We start from the raw sequence: 27,838 nt of genomic DNA, 5'->3' as shown, positions 1-27,838 counted from the left end.
TTCTCCTCTGCACACACACTTGTACACAAGTCATGCTACTATATTTACTTTGAACCGGCTCTGTCTTCCCAATGTCCTTCAAGTCAGAATCATGAGACCCTCCAAACCCGCAAATATATTAGCTCTAGAACCTAACGAATGAAAAAGTAAACACGCCCTGTAAACACGCGAACGGTGTGGATGGTCAACAGCGATGAAGAACTCATTCCGACGCTCATTTTGCTCTGTATGGACTAGTAGATACTCAGAACTGAGTTGTTTTTCACATTCAGCCAGGCTTTGTCTTTCATTTTCGTGTTTGCAGTTTCCATTCTCAAGTTAGCCCGCACTGTCCTTCTGGACCATATCTTCAATTTTCTCGGCAAGAGCGCAGAGATTGGCTTTCCTGAGGCCTTTCATCAGAGCGTAATATGCGCCCTTCCTCCCATGGAGCTGGTACCAATTCCGGAGCAGTTGGACTTTCTGTTCAGCTGTGTCTTGGAGGTTGTCGTTCTTGATCTCGTCTATTTTGGCTTCGTTGATACCGTTCTTGCGGACAAATTCTCTGACCTGAGTTATTTTCATTTGTTCGGCAATGCTACTGATGTATTTACTCAAGTCGATGTCTGCAAAATAGAGGACAGTCTCTAAACATTGGTTTCTCTAGATGAAATGCTCATAGAAAACCATGTTTACTTCTCCTCCAATAGTATTAAAGATACTCGTTAAGTCCTAGAGATCGAGAGAGCCGGTCGGAGGGGGTGGGCGGGAAACAAAACCCCACCCCTCCCGTGACCCCAGTAGTGCGCTCGATGACCCGGGCAAGTCACGTAACATCTCGGTACATGTTCTTTTCTCAGCTATGAACTAAGAGCGTTGGGAGAGATCACCTCTGACGTTCCCTATGGATTGGATGATCAATGACCCACAAAGTTCAATGGCAGGCAAGACTCTATGATCTTCTCTCTGACTCACAGGCCAAGGAGCAGGACTGAACAGAATCATGAATATTATTACAGAACCAGGAATACACCACTAATAACAGAGTCTGCAATTCAGCTGATTTGGCCGCTAGGTCAACTTAAGCAGGCGTTCTATAAAAACCAGTTTATGGAGGAAAATTCTCTTAAGCCTCAGAATATACTGTCTTCTTGCTACCCAATTCAGTTTTCACCGTGAGTATTAGTTATACATTCAAACACACTGTCGGATAAACACTTGACGGTGAGCAGGAAGGACTGTGTTTAACGAGGAGTAAGACCTCGCGATATGTCACTGAAATTAGCCCGTAAACGCCTAAGGAAGCCATCTCCATGAAATGAAAAGACAGAAGCCTTACCTGCGAAATTCATTGGGATACTCTCCTGAGGGGACAAGAAAAAGGGAGGGAAGGAGCAAGATAAATAAAAATATATTTGTATATAATATTCTACATGTAACTAATTCTTCCTTAATACAAAGGAGGTACAATCAGTAGCTTGATGTATAAAATTAGCTAGATTACATGATTGAGAAGGATTCTCCCACCATCCAAAGTTTTATGCTGCCCGAAACTAAGGAATATTAGCTTATTTTTTAGGCAGGCAAGGAATCTAAGGATTCATGGAATGTGCTGAGATGATTTTTTCATATAGACTCGTGAGAATAAACATGACAAACATAATTATTCTACAATTTCCTTTACAGTTACTAATCTTCTTTTTGACCTGAGAAAATGGTTTAAGTTGAAACTACTTCATAAACCCCGACTTTCACCGAGCCCTGACCCCAAATGGAAATCATCATTCATCAAGTGAACTGTTTTCTCTCCCCACTGTATCTTTTGCTATCTGAAATGCTTTGATCCACGTTGATAAAAGATATGGTGAGAGACAAGGTAACAAGTGGCTGGAGCGAGCTGAGTTGTGCCTCTGCGACAGGCTTTCAGAGTTTTCTGTGTGCCCGGGGCTCGGATAATGAGTCCCTGCTCTCGTAAAGAACGTCTGTCCGCAGTGCGTCTGCAGGGATAACACCAACGCAGAACACAGAAGCTTGGCCATGTTCTCTCTCCAACTCACGCTGAGTACATTCTCATACTTACGTTATTTGTGTCGAGGCTTCTTATAAACTGGGCACCATATCTCAGTTCAGTTCTTTTTTAAACTTTATTATTTTGAGAGAGAGACAGAGAGAGAGAAAATCCCAAGCAGGCTCCACACTCAGCGCGGCACCTGACGCAGGGCTCGATCCCACCAACCATGAGATCATGACCCGAGCTGAAATCCAGAGCCGGATGCTCAACCGATTGAGCCACCCAGGTGCCCCTTAGTTCATTTTTGATGCCCCTCTAGCCCACGCACACGCACACACCATAGGTGTTTGTTTAAAAAAAAAAAAAGAACAAATAAAAAGCTGAATGACTACTTTCTCTGTTTCCTTAAGGAAGCCGATGCACGTTTCAACACCTACAGTAGATGAGACTGTAGATCTCCGGCGGCCATTCTTCGTATTCCTGTACTTTTTCAACACACCTGAAAGACAAAGAGATTTCTATCAGACTCGGTTCTCAGGCTTGCAGGAAGCCTGTGCGAACACACTCTCCCACGAAGAGAAGCGTGAGAAGGAGGGAGCAATTCCCTGAAACTTAACGTGACCAATACCCAAGAGGCAGCATTGTCCCGTTTCTGGAAATCCCGGCCCCCTCGGTCGAATGTTCTAGGGGTATGTCACATTTCACGCGAGTCATCCGTTCATCACACCCTGGCCTAGCCGGAAGCTGGCTTCTCACTTATCGTGGGGCCCCGCCGCTCCCTTTCACCAGCTTGGAGTTGGGTGCGTGTCGATCGCAGAACACAGAAGCCAGAGGACGTGGCAAGTTGGCATCGGCTTGCCCCGGGGTGACATTTCATGCCGGGCAGTTCAAGTACATACTCACACAAATAGCTAAGTACACACACTCAGTGTGCATGTGCCTTCGAGTCAGTAGGAGATGCAAGAAAGGAGTGGGTACATCTCCAAGCACAGCTGGTGTCTATTTGGTCTCCAAAGACAAAGCACCCTTTGCATCTTCACCTGAACCGGAGACAGTGATTTGTTCCAATGGGGAAGGAAAAACCGGATGCTCTAGAGTTCTCAAAACCTGACACGTTCTGTGCCTTTATGAGCGATTTTCCTGCAGTAATCACGAATATACCCAATTGGGGCTTACGTGTTGACTTTCTCGGTAGCCCTGGCATAAACTACACTGCCAAAGTATTTTAAATTAAGGGGGAGAAATAAAAAATTAAAAGAAAAACCCATGGAGTTTGAAAAAGGAGAGGAGGCACAGAGAGGATGAATTTATTAAGTGTTCCCTGCAGGCTTGCCCAGGAAGAACCTTCTTGTTCTCTTTTTTTTTTATTTTTTATTTATTTTTTCAATGTTTATTTATTATTGAGAGACAGAGAGAGACAGAGTGCGTGCAGGGGAGGGGCAGAGAGAGAAGGAGACGCAGAATCTGAAACAGGCTCCAGGCTCTGAGCTGTCAGCACAGAGCCTGACGTGAGGCTCGAACTCACGGACTGCAAGATCGTGACCTGAGCTGAAATTGGACGTTTAACTGACTGAGCCACCCGGGCGCCCCACTTCTTGTTCTCTTAATGCATGGGACCATCTCAGTGAGCAGTGAAGGATTACTTCCCGTCCTTGGCCAACTCAGCTGGGGCCTGGATGAAAACATCCTTGTTCACAGGGAGGATGGGAATATCCATTCGGGACTTCAGAATAATTGTTTAAAAACAGTAGCTGAGGGATGGCCGTACCCCTCATTCTTATCAGGTCTCAGGGGGGTGCATCCGGTGGCAGGAATTTAACAACACAACAAGGCTGCCTACCTGGCAGTTTTCTTATGGGCAGGAGACAGATGGGAATTCTTGGGAATTACTACTTCCCAAGTTATTTCATCCTGCAGTTTGAACACAGCAAGAACTTACAGCAACATACTAGTGCGGACGGCAGAATCAGGAGCAGGGCACAAAGCCACAGAAGTTTGGAGCTGGATCCTGTAGGGAGAAACATGGAACACTGAACGTGAAACCAAGTCATCTTTAAGGTTAAACAGAGTACTCCCAAAGAATCAGAAGGGATTGGCTTTCCGTCAGATTCTACAGGGGGACGAGAGAAAGGAGAATACAGTCATAGAAAGAAACAGTCACCTTGTTTACATTTGGTGTTGCTGGTTGGTGTGCAATTCTCAAGGATTCCATGTTCACACCTAAAAAGCAAAGAATCCAGAGGAAATTCAAAATGCCTGGCGGACTGGCTCCTTGATCATCTGCAACGGCACACTATACACGCAGGGCCATTTTATTTATCTTTGCATCTCTGACAAACATATTCCCTCAGATGTTGCTAGATTAGCATCTGACGCTGGCACAAATTCACAACATGATTTGGACGTTTGGGTGAGAAATATCCTACAGAGTGAGGATGTTTTAAAAGACAAAGAGTTGAGAGGCACCTGGGTGGCTCAGCCGGTTAAACAACTGACTTCGACTCAGGTCATGATCTCACAGTTTGTAAGTTCTTGATCTCGGGGTCGCAGGTTTGAGCCCCACAATGAGCGAAGGGATTACTTAAAAAAAAATCTTTACGCTGCCAAGAATTACAGAAAGGTAATAAAACATTGACAATTAGGAAAAAGGATGAAATGGACAAAGATCTTAAAACTCGTAGGAAACAACTTGAAATCATAAACTGCCAAAAAACTATTTCAAAACAGTCCCACTGGACTATAAAAAGACCCGAGGACAAGCACTACCCATGATACTGCTTAGAAATCCCACCCAGCTGGCCAGTAGAGATGTCAGGGCATCCAGTGGTGATGAGGACACTCAAGAGGAAAATCCTTGGGGTTTTCTTCGACAGCCGAACCCTGACAGTCAGATTGTCAGATTGCCTGAATGAGATCGGTTCAGCCGATTCCCTAAGTAAGCGAGCTAGGATAAGTGGCTTATCCACCATGAGCCTGTTTCCCCATCAATAACAAAGAGATAACATTTGCATCCAACAGTTATGGTGAGAACAAAATTGAATGGAGATTATGAGGTATTTAGAACTATTATTACAGCTGACCCTCGAGGATATGGGGCTAGGGGCACTGACCGCCAGCCCCCCCAATGCACAGCTGAAAATCGACATACAGCTTGTGACTCCCCTAAAACTTAACTACTAAATAGCCTACTGTTAACCAACAGCCTTACTGATAACATAAACAGTGGATTAACATATTTTGTATACTGGGGCCCCCGGGTGGCTCAGTGCGTTAAGCATCCGACTCTTGGTTTCTGTTCAGGTCATAATCTCATAGTTGTGAGATAGAGCCCCACATGGGGCTCTGTCATAACAGTGCAGAGCCTGCTTGGGATTCTCTCTCCCTCTCTCTCTCTGCCTTCTCACACTCTTATCTCTTTCTCTCAAATAAATAAACTTAAAAATACATATTTTGTATACTGTATGCATTCTATACTGTATTTTTTCTTTTTTGAGAGAGAGAGAGTGCAAATGAGCGAGGGGCAGAGAGAGACAATCCCAGGAGGGGCAGAGAGACAAAGAGAGAGAGGGAGAGAGAGAGAAGTGGGGCTCACCCAAAGAGGGGCTGGAGCTTACCTGATGTGGGACTCAAACTCACAAACCGTGAGATCATAACCTGAGTCGAAGTCAGATACTTAATGACTGAGCCACCCAGGCAACCCCTATACTGAATTCTTACAATAAAGTGAGCTAGAGAAAAGAAAATGACATTTAAAAATCATAAGGAAGAGAATATACATTTACAATGCTGCACTAGACTTCTTGAAAGAAACTCACACATAAGTGAACCCACACTATTATTCCTCTTATTTTCGTACATTAGTCCCTACCTATCCTATCGCCATGAGGCACTCTCAGACATGTGGGGCTAGAAGTAAGGGCTAGGTTGACTGCCCATAATTTAGAATTTTCTAGTAAGTAAGAGACATAAGGCATCATGTCCCTACTTGTCAAGCCAACGTTCCCAAGGTGAAATACAAGTTTAAGGCCAGGCACCTGAACATAATGCTAAACGTTTCTATTTGCACAAAACAATAACTTACAAAGCAAAAGCTAATATACAACACATATTACCCACCCTGACGTCACAGCAGTGAGGCTGACAGGAGAAGTGAGTATTATCTGCGTCCTCTGAGTGAGGGAACTGGGGGTCAGGGAGGCTAGCTGACTCTGCTCAAAATCACCCAATTAATCAGAAGAAAAGTGAGATGCACCATCAGGTTTTCTACCATTGGCTCAAAACTAAGATCTGTAGCATGAAAGACAACACCTTTTGTCATCTGGCCCTGGCTCCTTTTCACCACACCCCGGCCAGCTACTCTGCTCTCTGGAGTGTCCACCTGTCTCTCGGCAGATGTTGTTCCCTGCTCGAGATGTCCTATCCGTCTGTGTACTCCTGGGAATGTTCTCTTTCCTCTTTCAAGACTCTGGCCACGTGTCATATCTTCACACCCCGCCCCCCACCTCCCCAGGCCGAGGGGAAAGGTTCTCCTGTAGAACTCATAACACCCTGGGCGCAGGTCTCTTCTGCTGTTCGACACACGGTGTTGGCCCCATAACCATTGTTTTTCTTGACTCTCTCTGCCTCTGCCTCTCTCCTGAGACGTTTGATGCCGGGAACATGGCTTGCTCAGAACATTTCTTAGCTTACGCAGCTCGCGCACTATCCAGCACATAGGAGATGTTCAATCAACATTCGGAGACTGGATGTTTGAATGAACGAAGAGGCGAAGCAAGACTAGAACCCAAATTCTTGACTCCCAGCCAGTGTTGTTTCCCCCCTGGGAAGACATGGTCTATCCAGGTAGATCTCTAGCATTTTGATCAAAGAAAGATGAAAACTTACATCATGCACGGGTTACAGTGTTCACACAGAGAGACGTTACAAAAAAAGTTTGATTTACATCTGCACTTGGTATCCTGGGTCCGGGTACAGGCTTTTTCCACTTCTAAGCCTAGAAAGCCAATTTTCAGACTATTAATTAGAGCAGCTGGTTATAAGTGGACCCTGCAAATGGTGAGCAGGGGCCACAAGAAGTTTTGAGATCTACCGCTTAAATCGGCACATCTTCCCTAACACAGAGAGTATTTACATGGCAAAGAGGTAACCCCAGGTGGAAATAGTCGAAATCATTTTAGCCGAGTTTTAAGTGGGCAGACAATCCAGCAACGAATGCCACCTCACTTTTGCTTAAATAGTTCCCCTGTTCTTCTGGAGCCTGGCTGCTCAGGGCCTGGGGTGGAGACCAGCAGCAATCGGCATCACTTGGAAGCCTGTGAGAAATGCAGAATATCAGGCCCTGCTCCAGACCCAGTCAGTCAGACCAAGGCCAAAGCCCTCACTCAGAGATCCTTATTTAATTGCTCTGAGGTGGGACCTAACAGTTGACATTTTTCATAGCTCCCTGGGTGACCCTAATGTACAGCCACAGTTGAGAAACATTGCTTTAGAGCCTGCGTGGGGCCAAGGAAAGCTTTATGTCCAGAGATTTCTTGATATCAAATGAAACTGGGAGTATTTGTTACATTTGAATCTAGGTTCTCACAATAGATTGGGACGGTCGTAAAAATTCAGGTCCCCCGTTGGAATTATCAGGACAAAATCGATCCTCAAAGAACGGGGAGCATCCCACGCACCTCTGGATTCCTCTGTCCTTGTATCAGGAGGCTTCTGAGCTCTTGAGGGCCACGACAAGAGCATAAATCAAGGTGGCGAAAAAATGTATGCAATGTTGATCGGAGCGGATGAACCCTGTTCACCAGGTTCGTATTTAGTTATTCTGGGAGAACTGCCTGGATTTGACCCGCAAATGTGTAGACAGGTGATTAGCCTGGTACCTGGTCCCGCTTCACCCCGGCCAGCTCCATGCTGCCCTTTTCTGTGTGCGAACATAGTACCAGAGTAGGCCCCAATTTCGAACTGGATTATGCATGGTTCTACATGGAGCCCCATGATTGGTCTTTTTGATTGCTTTGAAAGATGCCTACCGTGCTCTCCATCACAAATTCTACATCTTCTGCATCTGGGAGAAAAATGGCTCGTGTCTGTGTAGTCCTTCCCTTCTTCACAGGGTATACAGGATGCTGTACCCCCATCTTCTTCACAGTCGGCAGCTTTTCGTGTGCCTGCCCAAGAGAGAGATGGAACGAGTGTTTGAACACAAGGTGGTCACGCAACAGCATGGGAGACATGCAGGTATGACAACAAAATGGGGGTCAGGGTTGTTAGGCTAACGAAGTACAAACACAACGGGGGAGAAGGTTATTGTGAAAATCACGTCAACAGACGGGACGGCTCCCAAGACTAAACCTAAAAGAGCGACTGAAGGAATATGCCTACAGACATAGGATGATTCACAATAGGATTATATATTTTAATTTTTTTATTGTTTATTTATTTTTGAGAGAGAGAGAGACAGGGTACGAGCTGCGGAGGGGCAGAGAGAGAGGGGGAGACACAGAATCCGAAGCAGGCTCCAGGCTCCGAGCTGTCAGCACAGAGCCTGACACGGTGCTCGAACTCACGAACCATGAGTCAGACGCTCAACCGACTGAGCCGCCCAGGAGCCCCAGGAGTATATCTTTTTTAAAAGCTTACGATGACCAAATGCACTTGAAGAAATGCCTCTAGCAACTTTTTTTGCAAGGAGGTCAGAGGCTGGTATTCATTCAATTTCTTTCTGTTCCTTTGCCATTAAGGGATAGAGTACGTTTGGATGGGAAGGCATGAACATATTTACAACATTTATCATTAGGTTTTTTTTTTATCTCAGTACACACAATCGTGAATAATATTCACATTTCCTTTACAAATAAAGTGAGTCACTGTATCGGTGTTAGTAAGCTTTATACAACCATGCTTTCTCCTGAAAATTCATTTATTTAACAAGTGTTTATTCAATGCCTATTGTGTGCCAGGCACTTTCTAGGAGCCAGAGATGCTGCACGAAACAAGACAAAGCCTAGATCTTCAGGGGCTCTGTGTTTCCAGGGAAGAAGCAGAAAATGCACAAGTAAGCATATGATGTCAGGTGATGGTAAGTGTTCTGGGGAAAACATGGGGGTAAGTGCTATGTTGGGCAAGAGCTAGAGAAGGAAAATCTAAGAGGAAGCAGGACTCGTGACCCCAATTATTCATGGTATTAAAAGAATTAAAAAAATTAAAAGAATAAACAGAGTCTGTCTGCCACACACATGTGCACAGCAACAATAATTTAAGCTATGTTTCCTGGACACGTAACTTTCTTAGTAACACGATAGCATTCTTTCTGATAAAACAAAATACTACATACGCAAATTATGCAATTTAAACATGGGTGATATTATCATAAACTAAGACAACAGTGTGCCGATAGAAAAAAATAAACCAATTGTGAAAACCCAGAACCAACTTCAAATTCAAATACAGTGCTGTATAACATCACAGGGATGCTTAAAAAAACTGAGCCAAAGTTTAATTTTCCTCGCTTGCCAGTGGTAGTGTCATACTGGTTTCTAAACGAATCGGCCTCCCTAGCGGATTACCTTGCACAATATGCCCAGCCCAAGGTCTAGGGCATGACAGGCATACAAGAAACCCAGAGTTTTCTCTCCTCCGATGTATACAACCTAAATTTATCAAAGTATCAAAAGTGAGCGGTTGTTTTCTTGCAAATCAGATTTTAAAATACATGCGTTTCTGAAAGTGATAGTACACTTGCTCACCGTAGAGCCTTTGGAAAAGTTAGGGAAGTCTAAAAAGCACCTATATGTCAACCACTCCGAGAGATTCACTATCGTTTTGGTGTGTTCTTAACGCATATGCACGCACACGTACATGTGAGTATATGTGCATGCGGTGGGTGTGTGTGTGTGTGTGTGTGTGATGTATTCAGTGTACCACAGAATCCTTCTTATCGGATATGGTGAAGGGATGGCTTTTTGATCAGTCAATCAAAAGTCAGTTCACGTAGAGAATCATTGAAAAAAATACTGTAAATATTTCAAATTATGAAACATAACTATATAATGACTTCCCAGTCTGATGGCACAGAAAAAGTTGTTATAATTCCAGATTCTTCCTCATGTAAGTGACATCCAAAATGCCTCCTTTCTTGTTTTTCTTCCCTTTCCTCCCTCCCTCCCTTTTTTCTTTTCTTCCTCTTTTTGATGGAAATAAAACCTTCAAGATACCAGTAATTTGTATGAAAAGCTTTCAAGGACTTTGTGATTTTTCCATTGACTTTGATCTCATCTCGTTCATCAACAATTCTTTCAGAGACTCGCCTTTACTGAAATCCTGCAAACATGGAAATGAGTTTTCATAGGAATAAAATCTGCCTTTTCTCCGTATTCATATAGCATGGGTTTATATAATAGTTGATTAAATTACACATGAATATCACAGCACCCATGAGCATAAAAAGAGTTGGAAGCAATGTGAATAGCGATAAGCCTACAATTCAACAGGCGGGAGAAGGAAGGGCAGCGGATCAGTGTGCATTCGTCACCGCCCAGGATTCTTAGGGATGCAGCAGAGACAGTCGGGTAATCCAACGGACAGATCAGTGAGAAATCCCCTCAGGGAATTTACACCTTGAGGCTCATGTCAGAAATATATGAGAAAACATGGTATATTTGCTTGAGACATTCTAACTTTTGAATACTCCCAGATTTACTTCACCGATCCCACATCACAGGGTACCACAATGAAATGCCATGCATACAATATTTTCCTTTACATTTGACTACTTTTTAATTTTTTTTGATGTTTATTTATTTTTGAGAGAGAGAGAGAGAGAGCGCACAAGCAGGGGAGGGGCAGAGAGAGACACACACACACAGAATCGGAAGCAGGCTCCAGGGTCTGAGCTGTCAACACAGAGCCCAATGCGGGGCTTGAACTCATCAACTGCGGGACCATGACCTGAGCTGAAGTCGACGCTCAACTGACTGAGCCACCCAGGCGCCCCTATGTCTGATGATTTTTAAAGACCTTTTCCCCATAAATTTATTACTGTAACAGTAGGCACGAACGTTTTCAAGTTTTTGTTCCGTGTGTCCAAATTTCTTTCTTAAAAAGTTAGTGATAATTTACATTCCAGTCGTGGTTTCTGAGAGTTCTTATCTCACAAGCAAGCTCAGCGGGGCTGAAAGCACTTCTTCAGAGAAAATGAAACAAAGCAAATCAAACAAAAAAAGCAAACACAAAAATTCTTGACAGTCTGATACGCAGAGCCTCTTATCCACGTTTGAATTTGCAACTTACGCTTTAAAGACATAAGGATCTTAACCCAGAGGCCCCATGGATGATGCTTAACAAGGTATAAAAAAGCTAGGAAGCCATTCTTTATTCCCATTTGGAGAAGACGAAATACACGTAAAGAGGATTGAGTCTAAGTGGGTGGGATTTTCCATGAAGGTTATTAAAAACTGGACGGGAGCCCAAGGGAGGCTGGTAGGATCTTTCGACACAGGACCTAAGCCTGTTCAGCTGCTGGAGTTCTGGAAGCCTGCAGACCCACTACGAAACCTACCACGCTCGGTCCTCATTGGCTGTGTTAATCTACGGCAGTCCAGGTGCTCTTCCCTCTCCCCTCCTGCCTCCCTTCACCGTGCAGCTGAGAGGGGTTCATGCCGGTAGGAACTAGCCCTCCACTCTACTCATGTTGAAAACCAGGCTTGCCCCACAACTGCGTTTTTGCAAAGCTTCGAATTTGCTCGTGTTCGAAGGATTTCCGATCTGAAATTGGTTTGCGTTTCAAAACCCTGGTGTTCTAAAATTGTTGGCCTTTGTCCACTGCTTTTCTCGCTCACCGAGTCGCAGCTGCGAAAACGCAAATGTATTTTGCAGGCTCCAGAGACCTTCCAACCGAAGGGAATTGCTAGACACATCTCTGAAGGGTGGGGGGGGTCCCTTGCTTTCAGAGCCCCACAATTACTATGATATACTATGATATATTTTAGTCGGGCCCATTGTGATGAGTTTTTTTTTTAAGTGTATTTTTATTTATTTTGAGAAAGAGATAGAGAGCAAGCAGGGGAGGGGCAGAGAGGGAGAGGGAGAGAGAGAATCCCAAGCAGGCTTCACGCCGTCAGCACAGAGGGCAGATGCGGGGCTCGAACTCAAACTATGAGATCATGACCTGAGCCGAAGTCAAACCGACTGAGCCACCCGGGCGCCCCTGTGATAAGCTTTAATATCCACACATGAGTCTTCTTTTGCTCCTGAAAAACAGCTGAAGAAACGCTCTCCCTCCAGCGGCACCTGCCATTTATAAATCGTATTTATTTGTACCCGCACCCAACAAGCAGGATACAGTTGAACTACATTAGCGTCCGGAAAGGAATTTCCCAGTTGTTTCTCTTTCCAGCAATGCTCTGATAGAGGAGAACCAAGCACCGCAAACATTTTTTCTCCATTATTACTCCGTGCTACGCCTCACCCTGACTTTGCAGCTAACGGCTGGATGTTTTGGGTCACATACCAGGAGAGCATGGCAGACAGCAGAACTTGCTCCCACGATGCAGACCTTCCTTGCATCCAGGCTCCCCTTCGGTAGCGTTCTTACTCAATTTCAACACCTTGGAGTTGGCATCGGCGACCTGAGCACTGTCGCCTCTGAACAGTGATCCGGCAACAGAGGTAAGTATCTGAAAAAGGAAAGCATGAGCAAACACTGACTTGTCAACCAGGCAACGTGGTAAACAGGGGTGACCTGCCCCGAACGGTTACATTTGCTGTCGCACAGGCAAAATCCACGTGGGGCTGCCTCCTTCTGCTGACTCGCCTCCAGAAAGGGAGCACACTGGTCGTGTGACAATCCAAACTACTCTATTAATGGCATCGGGGATGACAGGCGCCAGGATTCTGGGCTCAAGTGAACCCTGGCCCCCCAGTTACCGGCCCCATCACTGTGGGTAAAGTCCCTCAAATGCTCCCAGTCTCCATTGCGTTATCTATAGAGCGGAAATGAGTGGAAATGATGTCCTTTTCATGAGTTTGTTGTGATAATTAAACGGAATACGCCCTTAAAACTCTTCACGCGATTTCTGGCACATAATAAAGAGGTGCCCAGTAAACTGTATTATTACTGTTTTCTTAATTACCATTATTGTTATCGTCACACAGCTCTAGTGAGGGACAACGTCGTGACGTAGGAAAACCAGTAAATTTCAAAATGACTGATTGCGGTGTGCATCCCGGCTTTTCTACCAACAGTGTGGCTTCAGGCAATTTATAAAACCACCCTGACCCTCAATTTCCTGACTCGTAGGTGACGACAGCACTTTGTGTCTTGCAGAGTTATTAGGAGGATAAGAAGTGATAGCTTCTACCAAACCTGGCATTTAGTTTATAACAAGTTCTATGTCTTCTCTTTTTATACCTAACCACAGAACAAACAGTTTTGATGAAGTCTTATCTGGTTGTCCAACCATACAATGAATCCGATGGGATTTTCTTCACCTTTGTTCAGAAAAAAAAAAAAAAAAAATGAACTTCTTTTAGTGGAGAACCAGTCTTTGATCTATTTTCAGTTCCCTTCTTCTGGAGATAAAAGTCCATCGGTTTAAGTGATATCGGTGTCAAATTTATCTTAGTCAGTTACACACCAGAATTCCTTGGAAAAATGAGCCCCCCAAAACGTACGGAAGCATTTGGACATAATCTCTGGTTGGTTCCTTTCTCTGACTGCCTAAGTATTTTTGGTGTCTCTAACCATAAATATAAACAATTCCTTCTTTTAGGTGGAATATGTAAATTCTATCGCTAAGCATCCAAAAAATTTAAACTCTTAATTCCGAAGACTTTTTTTAAGGTCATTTTTCACCGTTTTCATGGCACATATTATTTTTTTCTACTCTATGGCATAGTAATAATACCAGCACCTTCTGAGTAAAGAGAACTAAGTGTTCTTCACGTATAAGCCCCTGCACACAAGTTCCTACGTCTTCCCTTCTAGCCCCTCCCCCTATGTCACCAAAGCCTGTATCCCCTTCAGGTCACAGGATACCACGGGACCTTACAGGAGATGAGATGGCCCTCTTTTCCTCCTGGGATGGATGTGCTTAAAAATGCATTTCTAAAATTCGTTCTTCTTCCAAGAGGGCGAAAGACACCAAAATATCAAGAAAATATCTCACTTGACCGGGGTCTCTGGCCAGCAAAAGGTAGGACTTGTCTGAGTCTCCAAATGCCTTTCACAGTGGCGTTCTTTCCCTACACCCAAGAGACAGGGGCGCTTACTACAGGCTATAGCCTATACATATGCTTTCTATATGAACACTTCTGCGTAAAGAACCACTAGAACTGGTACCCAGATCAGAGGAATAATGCCTAAATATGCTGGCTTCACTGCCTCTTCAATCCCACAGACGTTCCTTGAGCACCTATTATACGCCAGGTTACAAGAATACAACGTAACATTGACTGTAATAGACAATGAGTATTAAGTGTCCAAAAACACATTTGCAGGCAGGTTGTTTGTGGTGCATTAATAATTTGGGGATGTTTTACACTTTATATTGGCATGCCTCTTCCTTTTTAATTTTTTTTAAGTTTATTTATTCTGTGAGAGACAGAGAGTGAGCAGGGGAGGGCAAAGAGAGAGGGAGAGAGAATCCCAAGCAGTCTCCACACTGTCAGCGCTGAGCCTGACGCAGGGCTTGAACTCAACGAACTCTGAGACTGTGACCTGAGCCGAAATCAAGAGTTGACGCTTAACCGACTGAGCCACCCAGGCACCCCGGGATGGATGCCTCTCAGTTTTTTAAAAGACTTTTGAATCTATGAGCTTTTTCTAAGCCAAAATGTGCAACTTTGCACAAAAGATCTTTATTAGCATCCAACTCTCTTTTCCGGGTGACTGTTCCCCACTTCTTACTTTATCTGTGGGTTATCCTGTCATCCGGTTAATATCCGTCCCTCTTCTAGAGCAGAGAATCAAAAGCTAATGCATAGTAACTGAATTGGGCGTCCTGGGAAAAATAATGTGACGGTAAGCATAGCAAAGTGTTAACTGCTGAGATGGGAAGGGCTTTCCAATGAAAATTTTCCAAATTTTTAGGATCCTTATTCCAAAACCGTCTGGCTGTTCTATATGACGGTCAGGGATTAAACATACTAGCCATCTAACATTCCAGGCATCGCCAGCACGTACAGTCTCGAGCCAGTGTAAAAATCTCCCCACTGCCGGAAGTTACCAGGGAGTGTTGTTTGCAACAGATAACACAAGACTGGATGTGAGCACCCCAAATTCTTTCCCGTCGTCAGGCACCTCCACGGCTATGAAGACGGAGGTCACGGTGAGTAACACTTGCTCTCCTCTTTCAACTCAGGTTTCCCACCAGAAACTGAAGAAAATGGTACATAGTTAAACTCAGAAGAGACTGATGGGGACTGAGCCAGCCCAAATTGACAAGTGAAAAGTGCTGAGAGCTGATACCCAATCCTGTGTGCGTGGGGGTCTCCTAGGCCCAGGGGGCCCCATCCTCTTTGGTATTCTAATTCCATCCAGTATTGCTGAGACAGTGTTACGAGCGGGTCCACGAGGCATTCTCGGTTTAGGCGATAAGTGCTCACATCTTACACTCACGGATTGTGATACGAATGCGATTTCTGGAGAACCGTGCATCTAGTCGACTTTCTACAGCTGTCTAAAACCAACGTACTTTCCAACTCACGTTGTTTTTGTTTCACAGTTTTTTTTTTTCTTTTTTAAGTTTATTTATCTATTTTGAGAGAAAGAGACAGCGCACGAGCAGCGGAGGGGCAGAGAGAGACAGAGGGAGGGAGAGAGAGAATCCCAAGCAGGCTCCATGCTGCTAGCACAGAGCCCAACATGGGGCTCGAACTCATGAAACTGTGAGATCATGACCTGGGCCCAAACCAAGAGTCAGACGCTCAACCGACTGAGCCGCCCAGACGCCCCAGTTTTGAAATTTTTCATTGGAAATCAAAATCCACTGTGCCAAATCCATCAAGACATTGAGACATGCAAAACCCGGGGTAGAGCATGGAAAGACACGACTATCACTGGCCACGAGCACAGACATCAGGCCCAACTTCATTTCATGTCTGATCACATCTGCTTCACAGAGTTGAGCTCAAGTGAGCCTCAGAGACTTACGTTAAATAAGAAAAAGAAAGCTGATCTGAAGGGCAGGCAGTGACGGGTACAAAATGTGATGTAGGCCGTGCCCCGTGCTCCATACAGCTTGTATTTCCTTTTTGATGGTTGCATTAACTCAAGTTTGCAGTATGCAAAGATTTAACCCAAACTGTCCGGGCAGGAACTGAGGCATTTGGACTGTGACAAGGCAGGAAACCCACAAAGAACTAAATGATCTGAATGCTCAACAAAAAAAAAAAAAAAAAAAAAAAAAAAAAAAAAAAAAAGTTTGCATAAAAGCTGAAAAGGCCCCAAAATGGGTTAAATTAAAGGTCTGAAATGTGAAGAAACTAAGTCAGATGATAACCAAACGGGAAACAATGAAAAAGAAAAATAGTTTTACATCTCCATCATCCTAAAGATGAGAAAGTCAGAGAACCTCAGTTGTGTATTCTGCTGGGAATATTCTCTAACCCATTAATCCATTAATTAACTGAGCAAATACTTTGTTGGGTACCTACTATGTGCCAGACAGGTGCCTGGAACAGAGCCGTGAACACGTAAAGACTCTATTCTCATACAGATCATATGTAAGTGAGCTGTGTTAGTCAGGGTTCTCCAGAGAAATAGGACTCAAAGAGAGAGAGAGGGTGTGTGTGTGTTTGTGTGTGGGAGAGAGAGAGAGAGAGAGAGAGAGGCTTGGCAAGTCCAAAATCTGATGGGAAGTCAGGAAGAGCTGACTCCAGTTCAAGTCTGGAGGCAGAATTTCTTCTTCCTTAAGGTCTGCAGTCTCTGTGCTGTTAAGGCCTTCAACTGATTGGATGAGGCCCACCCACATGGGGGAGGAAAATCTCCTTTACTCAAAGTTTACCACTTTGTTTTTTTTTTTTAATTCTGTTAATGTTCATTTATTTTGAGAGAGAGAGAAAGAGAGAGAGAGCATGAGCGGGGGCAGGGGGAGCAGAGAGAGAGGGAGACACAGAATCCGAAGCAGGCTCCAGGCTCTGAGCTGTCAGCACAGGCCCAACACAGGGCTCAAGCTCACAGACCATGAGATCATGACCTCATGACCTGAGCTGAGTCAGATGCTTAACTGAGTGAGCCACCCGGGCACCCCAAAGTCTACCACTTTAAATGCTAATCTTGTTAAAAAGTGGCAACAACAAAAAACAAACACCACACCAAAAATACACTGTCATAAAAACACCCAGAATAACATTTGAGCAGATATCTGAGCTCTGTGGTCCAGTCACGTTGAGACATACAATGCAGCATCCCATGCAAGGATATGACGTGAATACACACAGAGAAATACACACTATGCCAGGGAGGGGTAAGTGCTATGTAAAGCAATAAAGAAAGCTTAGGGGGTGTGGAGACTTGGAGGGGTGGGGCGGTGCTGTTTTAGAAAGCGTGGTCCGGGAAGGCCACCAAGTAAGATGTCTGCGCAGTGAGCGGATGGAAATGTGGGGAAGAGCCAACAGGTGGCTTTCTGGGCAGGTGGCACTCAGACCTGCCAAAGTAGGGAAGAGCCTGAGGTCCTCAGCGAAATCATCACTAGCAACTAGCTGTTAAAATAAGTAAGGATCACGTCTCCCGAGCCACACAAGTCATTAGCACTTTGACTAGCAAGCCATAGTGGGATTCTATGGCCACCATAACCGTAGACGCAGCGACCTCATGGACCCCTGGAATGTCAGAGCAGAGAGGGGCCACAAACACCTGTTCAGCTGCAAGACAGACCTCCGTTGAGTCGTTCCTTATCTACAGGATTTTAACATTAAACAAATTTTTTTTTAATGTTTATTTATGTGTGTGTGTGTGTGTGTGAGAGAGAGAGAGAGAGAGAGAGAGAGAGAGAGAGAAAGACAGTGTGTGAGTCGGGAAGGGGCAGAGAGAGAGGAGGACACAGAATCCAAAGCAGGCTCCAGGACCTGAGCCCAGTGTGGGGCTTGAACCCACCAAACTCGAGATCGTGACCTGAGCTGAAGTTGGACGTTTAACCGACTGAGCCACCCGGGCGCCCCTGGATTTTAGTATTTTCTGCAAATCAGAATATTTGTTTCTCTCTCTCCTGAATTATCCATGAAAATGTGAAGTGGGGGCTCCGGTCCCTCAGAAGGCCGTTTTCCCCGCTCCGGCGTGACATTTGCCTGGCCCAGTACAAAGTTCAACAATATGTATCTCCTCGTGGTAGTTACAACAAACCTTTGCATGAGGAATTCGCACTGTCTTTTATTTATATTTTATTTTATTTTATTTTATTTTACTTTACTATTTTATTTTATTTTACTTTTTTATTTTACTTTACTATTTTATTTTATTTTACTTTATTTTATTTTATTTTACTTTACGATTTTATTTTATTTTATTTTACTTTATTATTTTATTTTATTTTATTTTATTTTATTTTATTTATGTTTCTCTATTTATTGAGAGAGGGGGCCAGGGGAGGGCAGAGAGAAAGGAAGAGAGAATCCCAAGCAGGCTCCATGCTGTCAGCGTGGAGTCCGACGTGGGGTTGGATCCTACAAACTGTGAAATCATGACCTGAGTGGAAACCAAGAGTTGGACGCTTAACTGACCGAGCCCCCAGGCGCCCCCTGCTGTCGTATTTTATAGTGCCCAGAGCACACGAAATGACTTGTCCAATAATCTACGACTGGGAAGGGCCAAGGGAAAACCCAGCACTCCTGACCTAACCCTGGGCTCTGTTTTAGGTTTGTAAAATGGTTTCCTAACTACTTCTACTCCACTTAGGCACACAAACAACTCAGTGTGTTTTCAGACGCTTGTTGACAAGAAACAAAGAATCTGCAAAGGAAATGCATATTGAGGGTGGAAAGAGGGGGTCTGGCAGGAACTCTCTGAGAACCAGAGTCAGTCCCAAGTCTGAGAAAACTGAGGCAGGAAGTTTTCTTCCTGGTTGGGGTTCTGGCTGGCACAAGAGGCGAAACTCCACATCCTGGTCTGCAACTTGGGAAGAAGTTGGGTTTACGTCTCCTTTCCTCCGATGTGGGTGCTGAGTTTCTGAGCACTGGCACGATGCTCACTGGGTCTGTGGTCTCTTGCAGGGGTGGGGGTCTGCAATGCACAAATAGGAACCCCAAGTCTCCCCCCACCCCCCACTAGAATCTTTGCACTGGCTCCTTTTGAGACTCAGAAACAGGGCTGCATGAGAGTCTATTCCTTGTAGCAGGTGACGAGACACTGAGAAAGTAACTGGACATTCATTAGTCCCCAGCATCAGTGATGGATCACCCTTCACAGCCCACCAGGACCCTCAATACAAGAACTGAGGTGGGGATGGCCAGACCCGGAAGTTGATCAGGGCCCCGCACCATGCACCACACCGCAGTGTGGCAAGCTGTCCACACACTCCCCGGACTTGCAAACACTCAAGGTCTAACACGGTAGTTTCAGAGAGAGTGACGTCTCAGTGACTGAATTAAGCAAGCTGCTGGAAGACGCTGGGACTACCCTTTGGATTACTCCAGAGAAATCAACTGCCCTTGAGAGAGGAAATAGGATTTGAAATGGAAGTGGCAAAAAAAACCTTTTTTAAACATTTTTTTACTCTTAGTGAAGTTGAAAGCAAACGGGAAAATAATGTTTGTGAGGTGGTGAAAAATGGCTGCCCTTCGAATGGCAAGAATGAGTAACAGGTGCATCGAAAGAGTGTGACCTTTTTCAGTGCTTCGCCCTGTCCCCTGCTGCTGAGGACATAAATGGAGCAAGAAATGATTCTGTTTCCTTGCTTGCTTTTTTTGATGTTTAGTGACTTAAAACAAAGGAGGAGAAAGACGTCTTAGGCCATGGCCAGTCCACCATGGCCAGTCCACCATTTCCAATGATGAAAGGCATTTCTAATGTATTCGGGTAAAAAAAAAATCAGGCAACAGTCATGTCCTTTTGTAAGAGGTACATTACTGAAACATGGAGATGCAGAGAAATAAAATAAATTTTTCTGCATGAAAGAGATAAGTGAAGATTCCACTCCTTCTTACTCTTTCAAAAGGTGTAATCTCTTTTCTTTCTTAAGGCCAGCTTCTGAAAAGACCAAGAGAGAGAGAAAGAGTTGAGGCAGTTGGGGGGCCGGGGGGGGCGGTAAGGGACTGGCAAGATCTCTGAGTGATCAAGCAATGAACAAAATACAGTGAGGGAATCTAGAAAATTCTACCTGGGATTAGATGTTGACTAGAGTTAGAAAAACAGTTTTCAAAACTGTGATGGAGATCAGAATCATGTAGTGATGCGTTAAAATAATAATAATAATAATAATAATAATAAATCAGAGTCTCTGAGGACGAGGCCCTCCCTATGGCCACCTTCAGCAAGTTCTCAGTCCCGTGGATGTTCACCACGGCTGTCCTCCTAGAGGAAGATCTGAGGGGAGCCAGCCTTGACATTTACAAGTGACAAGTTGAGAGCTTTACAGACCAACAGCCTGTGTTCTGCCCTTGCGAACCAGAAGTTGACTTCTCCCAGAGAAACACACCCTTCCAAAAATAGGCCCGAAGGAAGGGAAGTCACCTTTGATGGAGGAAACACATAATGGGGGGGGCTACAAAATTCTAAACAAGAGCCTGGAGTCCTTAAATGCTCAGGGGGCCAAAGAGGGAGCACAGGAGTACCTAACAGGCAATGGGGAGGGGAGTAGGGCATGTGGGCCTAGGTCTCCCACTTTTCAAGAGAAACCCAAATCCTCCACCATTGAGGTAGCAACTAATATATTTTTTTTTTTTTTAATTTATTTTGGGGACAGAGAGACAGAGCATGAACGGGGGAGGGGCAGAGAGAGAGGGAGACACAGAATCGGAAACAGGCCCCAGGCTCCGAGCCATCAGCCCAGAGCCCGACGCGGGGCTCGAACTCACGGACCGTGAGATCGTGACCTGGCTGAAGTCGGACGCTTAACCGACTGCGCCACCCAGGCGCCCCGAGGTAGCAACTAATATTAAAAATACGTTCCTACAGGGACGCCTGGGTGGCTCAATCAGTTAAACCTCCCACTCTTGATTTCGGCTCAGGTTATGATCCCAGCGTCGTGGGATCGAACCCTGAAACAGGCTCCATGCTGAGTGTGGAGCCTTCTTAAGATTCTGCCTTCCTCTCTCTCTCTCTCTCTGCCCCTCCCATGCACCCTCTCTCTGTGTCAAAAAAAAATACACACTAACATATATATATATATATGTTATATATATAACATATATATAACATATATATATAACATATATATAACATATATGTAACATATATATAACATATATATAACATATATATAACATATATATATAACATACACACACACACACACACACACACACACACACATATATACAGTATGTGTCAATCCCATGTGGACAAAAAAAGAAAAACAACAAAAAACCAGTCTGGGACAGTGTCAGCCCAATTTTTGCAATCAGGCCTAAATCTATTAAGACATCCATATGAAAAAACAGTCTACTATGATCAAGGATTCCTTGTAAGGATGGCAAAAAACCAAAGCTCAATCATCAGCACGGGGCAAGAACATAAGCCACACGCTCTGAGTACATATTCTCTCTCTCTCTGTCTGTCTCTCTCTCTCTGTCTCTCTCTTCCAAGATCTCTGCCCTCAGAAATCAAAAGCATCCATGTTTCCCACACCTTGTATTTTTACAGCCTCCCAGAGCACAGAGGTGAATACATCCGGAATCTTGCACGACTTGACCAGGGGACAGCCTGTCATTAATGACTCCATGGCCAAGTTTATGCCAATGTCGCAAGTTTATCCCAGCTCACCGTTTAACAAAACCTACAGGGGGCGCGCTTGCCTTGCTGGGCTCAGCATGTCTGCCCATTGACCTGTAGTCGGATTTGCTCATTTATAAGGCTGATCCTGCTCCAAATGCCCAAGTCCACGCTAAATTCACTATCATCCTCACACCTGGTGGAACTCGGGCCAGTTGTCCAACATAGACGGCTGTTGCTAAATGCCCACAGACGGCTGCGGTGGTGCAAAGATCGCAGGTGCACAGAAGTTCATTCCAGAACAAGAAGGGAACAGATCAAAGGCAAGAAGGAGCGCATTCCTTCGGGGGAAGGTGGGGTTACCGATGCTACCACGATCAGTTTCTTCCTAATTAGAGCTTTACGGTTTCCATCTCACTTCAAAGGCAAGAAAAGGGCGCAAGTGCATTGCGTTTTGTTCCTGTTCAGGACTGAGCTGAAGACACTTAGCTGGTGTTAGGAAGCTAAAGGCACTTTGTTTTTCTTTTTCAAAGCAAGGGCCTTCCGGAAATGAAAAGGACTTTTGAGGTAGTTAAATGCCATTTCCCCACATTTGGGAAAAGATACACACAGACAGCAAAAGGAATATAGTACTAAATACACTAAGGTCCTGACAGTGGTTTACAAATAATTTTTTTGGTGATAAGACATATAGAGATTGATCCCAGTACAATTAGAAATGTTTTCTTTATAATAAGAGATTATTACAAGGTAATAAATAAAACAGTAAGTGATGAGCATTATAGAAATCCAAGTGCACTGAATAAATGCCCTCTCTGTAAACACATCCAATACAAATTAAAAGATAAAAACTGTGTACCCAAGAAGGGACAGAAAGCAGACTATAAACACCACTGAGGAAACATGTAATTATGTGCAAGGGTAGATGAAACCAAGAGGCCATAAATAAAATAAAAACTGCTTGTATTTGGTGGTGAAAAAATGGGGCGCCTGGGTGGCTCGGTCGGCTAAGCGTCTGACTTCGGCTCAGGTCATGATCTCGCGGTCCGTAAGTTCGAGCCCCGCGTCGGGTTCTGTGCTGACAGCTCAGAGCCTGGAGCCTGTTTCAGATTCTGTGTCTCCCTCTCTCTCTGCCCCTCCCCTGTTCATGCTCTCTGTCTCAAAAATAAATAAATGTTAAAGAAAAAAAAATTAAAAAAAATATGTGGCTTTATTTTCTCAAGAATTATTTTTTGGGGGTGCCTGGGTGGCTCGGTCGGTTGAGCGTCCGACTTCGGCTCAGGTCATGATCTCACGGTCCGTGAGTTCGAGCCCCGCCTCGGGCTCTGTGCTGACAGCTCAGAGCCTGGAGCCTGTTTCCGATTCTGTGTCTCCCTCTCTCTCTGCCCCTCCCCTGTTCATGCTCTGTCTCTCTCTGTCTCAAAAATAAATAAACGTTAAAAAAAAAATTAAAAAAAAAAAAAAGAATTATTTTTTGTTTCACATCATAGTCAATTTCTCTCTCTATACTGACTTAAAAGGAAGAAAGAGATTCACTGTCCTAAATTTGGTTTTGCCTTGCTTTGCATCTTATGGGTCCACTTTTTAAACATGCCCTTTTATGATTTTTCATCCTAAGGCAACGGTCTTTAGTACTTATTACAAAACATGTGCTCACGAGGGACTTTTGGGACCAAGATAATTTGCCAAAAGGCACTTCGTTCACTAGGGGTTTTCAACTGGGGGATTTCCTTATTCAGGTTTTTAGACATCCCTTCAGTGTTGTTCATTTTCTCTAACTGCTAGTTGTAAGTGGAGTCATCTGGCTTCGCTAGCCTTCCGAGAGATTTTTTCAAAATCCTGACAGTTCTATCCTAAGAGCTATTTAGAAATAAATTACTTGTCTAGTGTCCCAAAGAGACTTACGTCCAAATCCTGGGTCCTCTTTCCTACTGACTCTTTTTACCTTTCCCCCTCTAAACTTAGGGCAAGAACTGAAATTTAGTTTTCTAAAGTTTTAAACTCTAATTTGCCACTAGGGGTGGTAACTGTGTGTCAGAGAGGGAGGAGGGGACACTTGTTGATCTAACTGGAGCTAAGACTGGGGCCCTGATGGGCTCCGTGTAGCAATTTCATTTCTGCTGCCCAATCTTGCCATCCTTTAGAAGTCTGTGTTTTTACATTCCCGTGGTTATTGTTTTAAATTACATTTTGTAATTTCATTTCATTCTAAAAATTTTTAAGTCCATTGTGAGAGAAGTAAGACCCATTAAAAAACACATTGTGTCAAAAAAATAAAATAGGGATGCCTGGGCGGTTCAGTGCATTAAGCGTCTGACTCTTGATTTTGGCTCAGGTCATGATCTCACAGTTGGTGAGATCGAGCCCTACAGTGGGCTCTACGCTGGCAGTGGGGAGCCTGCTTGGGATTTCTCGCTCTCTACCCCTCCCCTGGTCACGCTCTTTCTCTCTCTCTCTCAAAGTAAATAAACATTAAAAAGTTAAAAATGATAAAATAATGAACTAAAGTAAATTACATTAAATATACCAAAAGGGGGCGCCTAGGTGGCTCAGCAGGTTGAGCAGCTGACTCTTAATTTTGGCTGAGGTCATGATCCTAAGGTTGTGGAATGGAGTCCCTCATGGGGCTCTGTGCTGACAGTGTGGAGACTGCTTGGGATTCCCTCTCTCTCCCTCTCTCTCTCTCTCTCTCTCTCTCCCTGCCTCTCCCTTTACCCCTCTCCCCTGCTCACATACTGTCTCTCTCTAAAATAAAAAAATAATAAAATTTAAAAATTAAAAAAAAAACACACACTACAACTCATTTCATGTTTCTTAGGTTGGTTTAAAGGAAAATGACTAAATTATAAATCAAGCAATCGTTCTTAATTCTTCCACCAAAAATCTTCCATATGATTGCTTATAAATACACTGGTTTCTTTTCAAATGCCCTCTCCTTTCTCTTGACCATAATTTTAAGACAACTGCTCTAAGAAATGTAGAAAAAACTGTGTATCTAGTCCCTGCCTGACCACAGACCTCAACAGTACAAGATAAAACCTACCAGAGCCATGTGCTAAAAAAAAAGAAAAAAGAAAAAGAAAAAAAAAAAAAAGAATAGAATAGAAAAGAAAAGAAAAGAAGAAAGGAAGGAAACAAGCAAGACGTCCCCACAGCTCTTTCTCAGACACATTTCTACATTAGGTCTGACACTTTTTCTGTCTCCTTTAGACACTCGTGAATTGTCTGGGGATTTCAAACTTATTTCTTGTAGGTGCCGCATAAGCAGCAGGAGAAGCTGGAGGAGAGAAGGCTCCAAGAAGGGAGAGAGAGACGTGCGGAGGTAAGAGGTGGGCGTATCTGTGGACCACGGGCAGCAACAGAGACTAGAAGACTGGAAAAAACCGAGGGGAAGAATACATGAGGCAAGCCCATTGCCAAGGTTAAACATCTGCTTCTGGGTTCCACTCCTCCCGCCATTTTCTCATTCTTGTTACTAGTAAGTCAGCACTGCTACCTGCAAAGGCACAAAAGGCAGCATTTGCTGGAAACACAGGAGGTGACACGACAGACAGCGTGGAAACATCTTGAAGAATACAGGTATGCTCTTGGGCGAGCAGAGGGCACGAGGCAAGATTCTGTGTAATTAAATTTAAGAGCCACGTTGGAGGGGTGAAACGGAATGCACACCACAAAATATAGACGGCGATTGCCTACGTGATGGGGTTGTGCCAGATTTTTTTCTTCTTTATTCGTCTGCACTTACAAATTTTATTGAATAAACCTGAAACTTCTTAATCTGCTAGGCCATATATTATATGTAACTATACAGATATCATCATAATAGGTATACACACACATTATTTGTGTGTGCATTCTTTCAGAAAAGCAAAAACTTCTGGCAAAGATGCAACAGTATACAAGTTAAAAAACGAAGCCCTTCTGGGTTTGGATAATTTTGCTACACTCACTAGTGCTGCTGTCCCAAGAACGGGGAGAGATTTTGCAAAAGCAACCGGCCCTGCGATAAAGCAGTGGTTAAGGATAGGAAGAAGAGAGTGTAGTCTGATTTGTACAAATCAATTTTGAATCTTACATCTTCTCTAAGAGAGCTCCTAAAGGAAGCCAAATATTGTGCATTACTTCCGAAAGGCCCAGTGAGTTGTTGTTGGTTTCTCCCTCCCCCCACCCCCCATCATAAGATGGTTCCAGACATCCCTGCCCCTTCCCTTTCAACTTTTGGCGTGGTCTGGAAACCAGGCCCCAGCAACAAGTTACCTGGACTTTGGACCTAGGTCTAAATCAAGGCCCAGCTCTGCCCCTTACACGCGCTGTGCGATCTCGGGTGCATTTACGTGAGCTTTCTGGCCTCCATTTCGCCATCTGTGAAATGGAGCTGAAGGCATCTTCCGCAGCCCGCACCCGCGGTGAGCTTGGACCGGGGTGGCATTTATAAGCGGCCCCATCACGGCGCTGGGAGCTTGGGTGGGTCCCGATAGAACGAGAATCCGTGGACTCCCATGGAGCTCAAATGATCCAAGTCCCTTCGACGGGCCACCAGGCTGGCGCTTCTGAGCTTGGGGACTCTCCCTGCTGCCCGGGATTCGAGGCCAAGGTCGGGCGCCCGGGTGCGGGCGCGCTGGGATCAGGTCCCACCTCCCGCCCCAGGGGGGGGGGGCGGAGACAGAAGCGGCAGGAGCGCCAGCGCAGCCAGGTTTCGAGAAGAAAAGGAAGGACAAAAAGAAACGAGACGAAAGAGAACACAAACCTGAGACGGTGACTTACAGTCTTAAGGAGAGGGATTCCCGGAAGGGAAATAAAACCAGTTTCTTTTTCTGTCCCCTGATAAGAAAGTCACAAGCCTCCAGAGGCGCATTCAGCCCCAAAATCACTTTCCTGAGCCAAGAAACGGCTCGGGAAACCCCAGCCCGACGTCCCCCACCGCCCGGAGGCCGCTTTCTGCCCCAAATCCCGGAGCGGCCGCGGAGCGCGCGGGGTCGGTCCCCGGGCCCGGCGCGCACAGCCCCCCGCCCCGGAGCCGGACGCGCAGCACCGATCCCGAACACCCACCCCCCGCCCCACCTCGTCCCCCATCCCCGGGGAGGGGGCGGCCCTCAGATCCCGGAGAGCCCCCACCCCCCACCCCGCAACGCGCCTCCCCCGCCGTGCGCCCCGGGGCCGCGGACTCACCAGCCAACGGACGGCCCAGGGCCCCTTCATGGCTGCGGAGCGCCCCGCCGGTCCGCCAGAGCCTCCTCGAGCGCCAGCGCCGCCGCCCCCGGGTCCGGGAGGAGTGACCGCCGCCTGGCCCCTCCCCGGGCCCCGCCAGCCCGCGAAGGAGCTCCCCGCCCGGCCCGCCCCGACCGCGCTCCCCGCGCCCCGGAAGTCTCCCAGCACCTGCGCGCGCCCCGCCGCGGCTCCCCGAGACCGTCCCGGGGCCGGGGCGCAGGGGGAAGCCCGGCCGGGGAGCGCCCGGGGCAGGGGGAGACGGGGGGAGGCGCCGCGCGGGGCGCAGGGAGGGGTCAGGCTCGGGTGCACAGACGGGCATTCCCAGCGCGGAGGCGTTTCCGCGAGCGGCCGGCGGGCGGGGTTTCAGGTGAGGACCCCGGGGGGCCGGCTGGCCGTCCTGCTGCGACCCGGAGCCTCGGCCGGTGGCTGGGAACGGTCCGACGAAGACCCGGCCTCCCTCCGCTCGCGGGCGGTGGCTGCGATCGAGGCTCCCGAGAGCCCCTGACTGCGGTACCCGGTGACAGCTGTCCCGCAAAGGGTTCAGATGTTGTGCCCTGGGGATTCGCCTTTATCGCTCAAGGAGAGGACAAAGCTAACCGGTTAGGACACATCACGCAGCTCCAGCAGCATTTCGTGTTCAGGAGGACTTCCCCTCCTTGTTACTCATCATTTCCTGGCCAATTCTCTCCCCCCCCCCCTCTTTAAAATTGCAGTTCTTTAGTGATGGCGTTAACACAGTTCAAAGTCTTTACTGTTTTGGAGAAATTGATCTGTCTGGT

General features: G+C 45.7%; 1 protein-coding gene across 2 annotated transcripts; it reads right to left on the bottom strand.

Moving 5' to 3' along the window:
- Positions 1-289: 289 nt before the first annotated feature.
- Positions 290-27,186, bottom strand: FAS (Fas cell surface death receptor). 2 transcript variants are annotated; one of them, XM_042960080.1, is made up of 9 exons: positions 27,021-27,186; positions 12,495-12,660; positions 8,017-8,154; positions 6,875-6,983; positions 4,152-4,210; positions 3,930-3,998; positions 2,383-2,489; positions 1,319-1,343; positions 290-605 (listed from the first exon to the last, which is right to left on the bottom strand). In XM_042960080.1, exons 1-9 carry the CDS (start codon positions 27,048-27,050, stop codon positions 319-321), a joined length of 990 nt encoding a protein of 329 aa, XP_042816014.1. In that variant the 5' UTR covers positions 27,051-27,186; the 3' UTR covers positions 290-318. The 2 variants fall into 2 exon arrangements, with proteins under 2 accessions (XP_042816014.1, XP_042816015.1); XM_042960081.1 differs by having other exon boundaries at positions 2,428-2,489; positions 27,021-27,181.
- Positions 27,187-27,838: the final 652 nt, after the last annotated feature.

This window comes from Panthera tigris, chromosome D2 (genome assembly GCF_018350195.1).
Source record: "Panthera tigris isolate Pti1 chromosome D2, P.tigris_Pti1_mat1.1, whole genome shotgun sequence".
Classification (NCBI taxonomy): Eukaryota; Metazoa; Chordata; class Mammalia; order Carnivora; family Felidae; genus Panthera; species Panthera tigris.
The sequence above is the reverse complement of the archived record's forward strand: the minus strand, read 5'-3'. Positions and strand labels throughout refer to the sequence as shown.

Bases quoted from the DNA above. Each gene is read 5' to 3' on its own strand.
- FAS (XM_042960080.1), bottom strand. From the start codon at position 27,050: ATGAAGGGGCCCTGGGCCGTCCGTTGGCTG. The intron at 2,490-3,929 runs GTAAGTTCTTGC...TTTGTCTTTCAG, and splicing joins GTCCGCACTAGTATGTTGCT to GTGTGTTGAAAAAGTACAGG. The intron at 606-1,318 runs GTAAGGCTTCTG...TCTATTTTGCAG, and splicing joins TATCCCAATGAATTTCGCAG to ACATCGACTTGAGTAAATAC.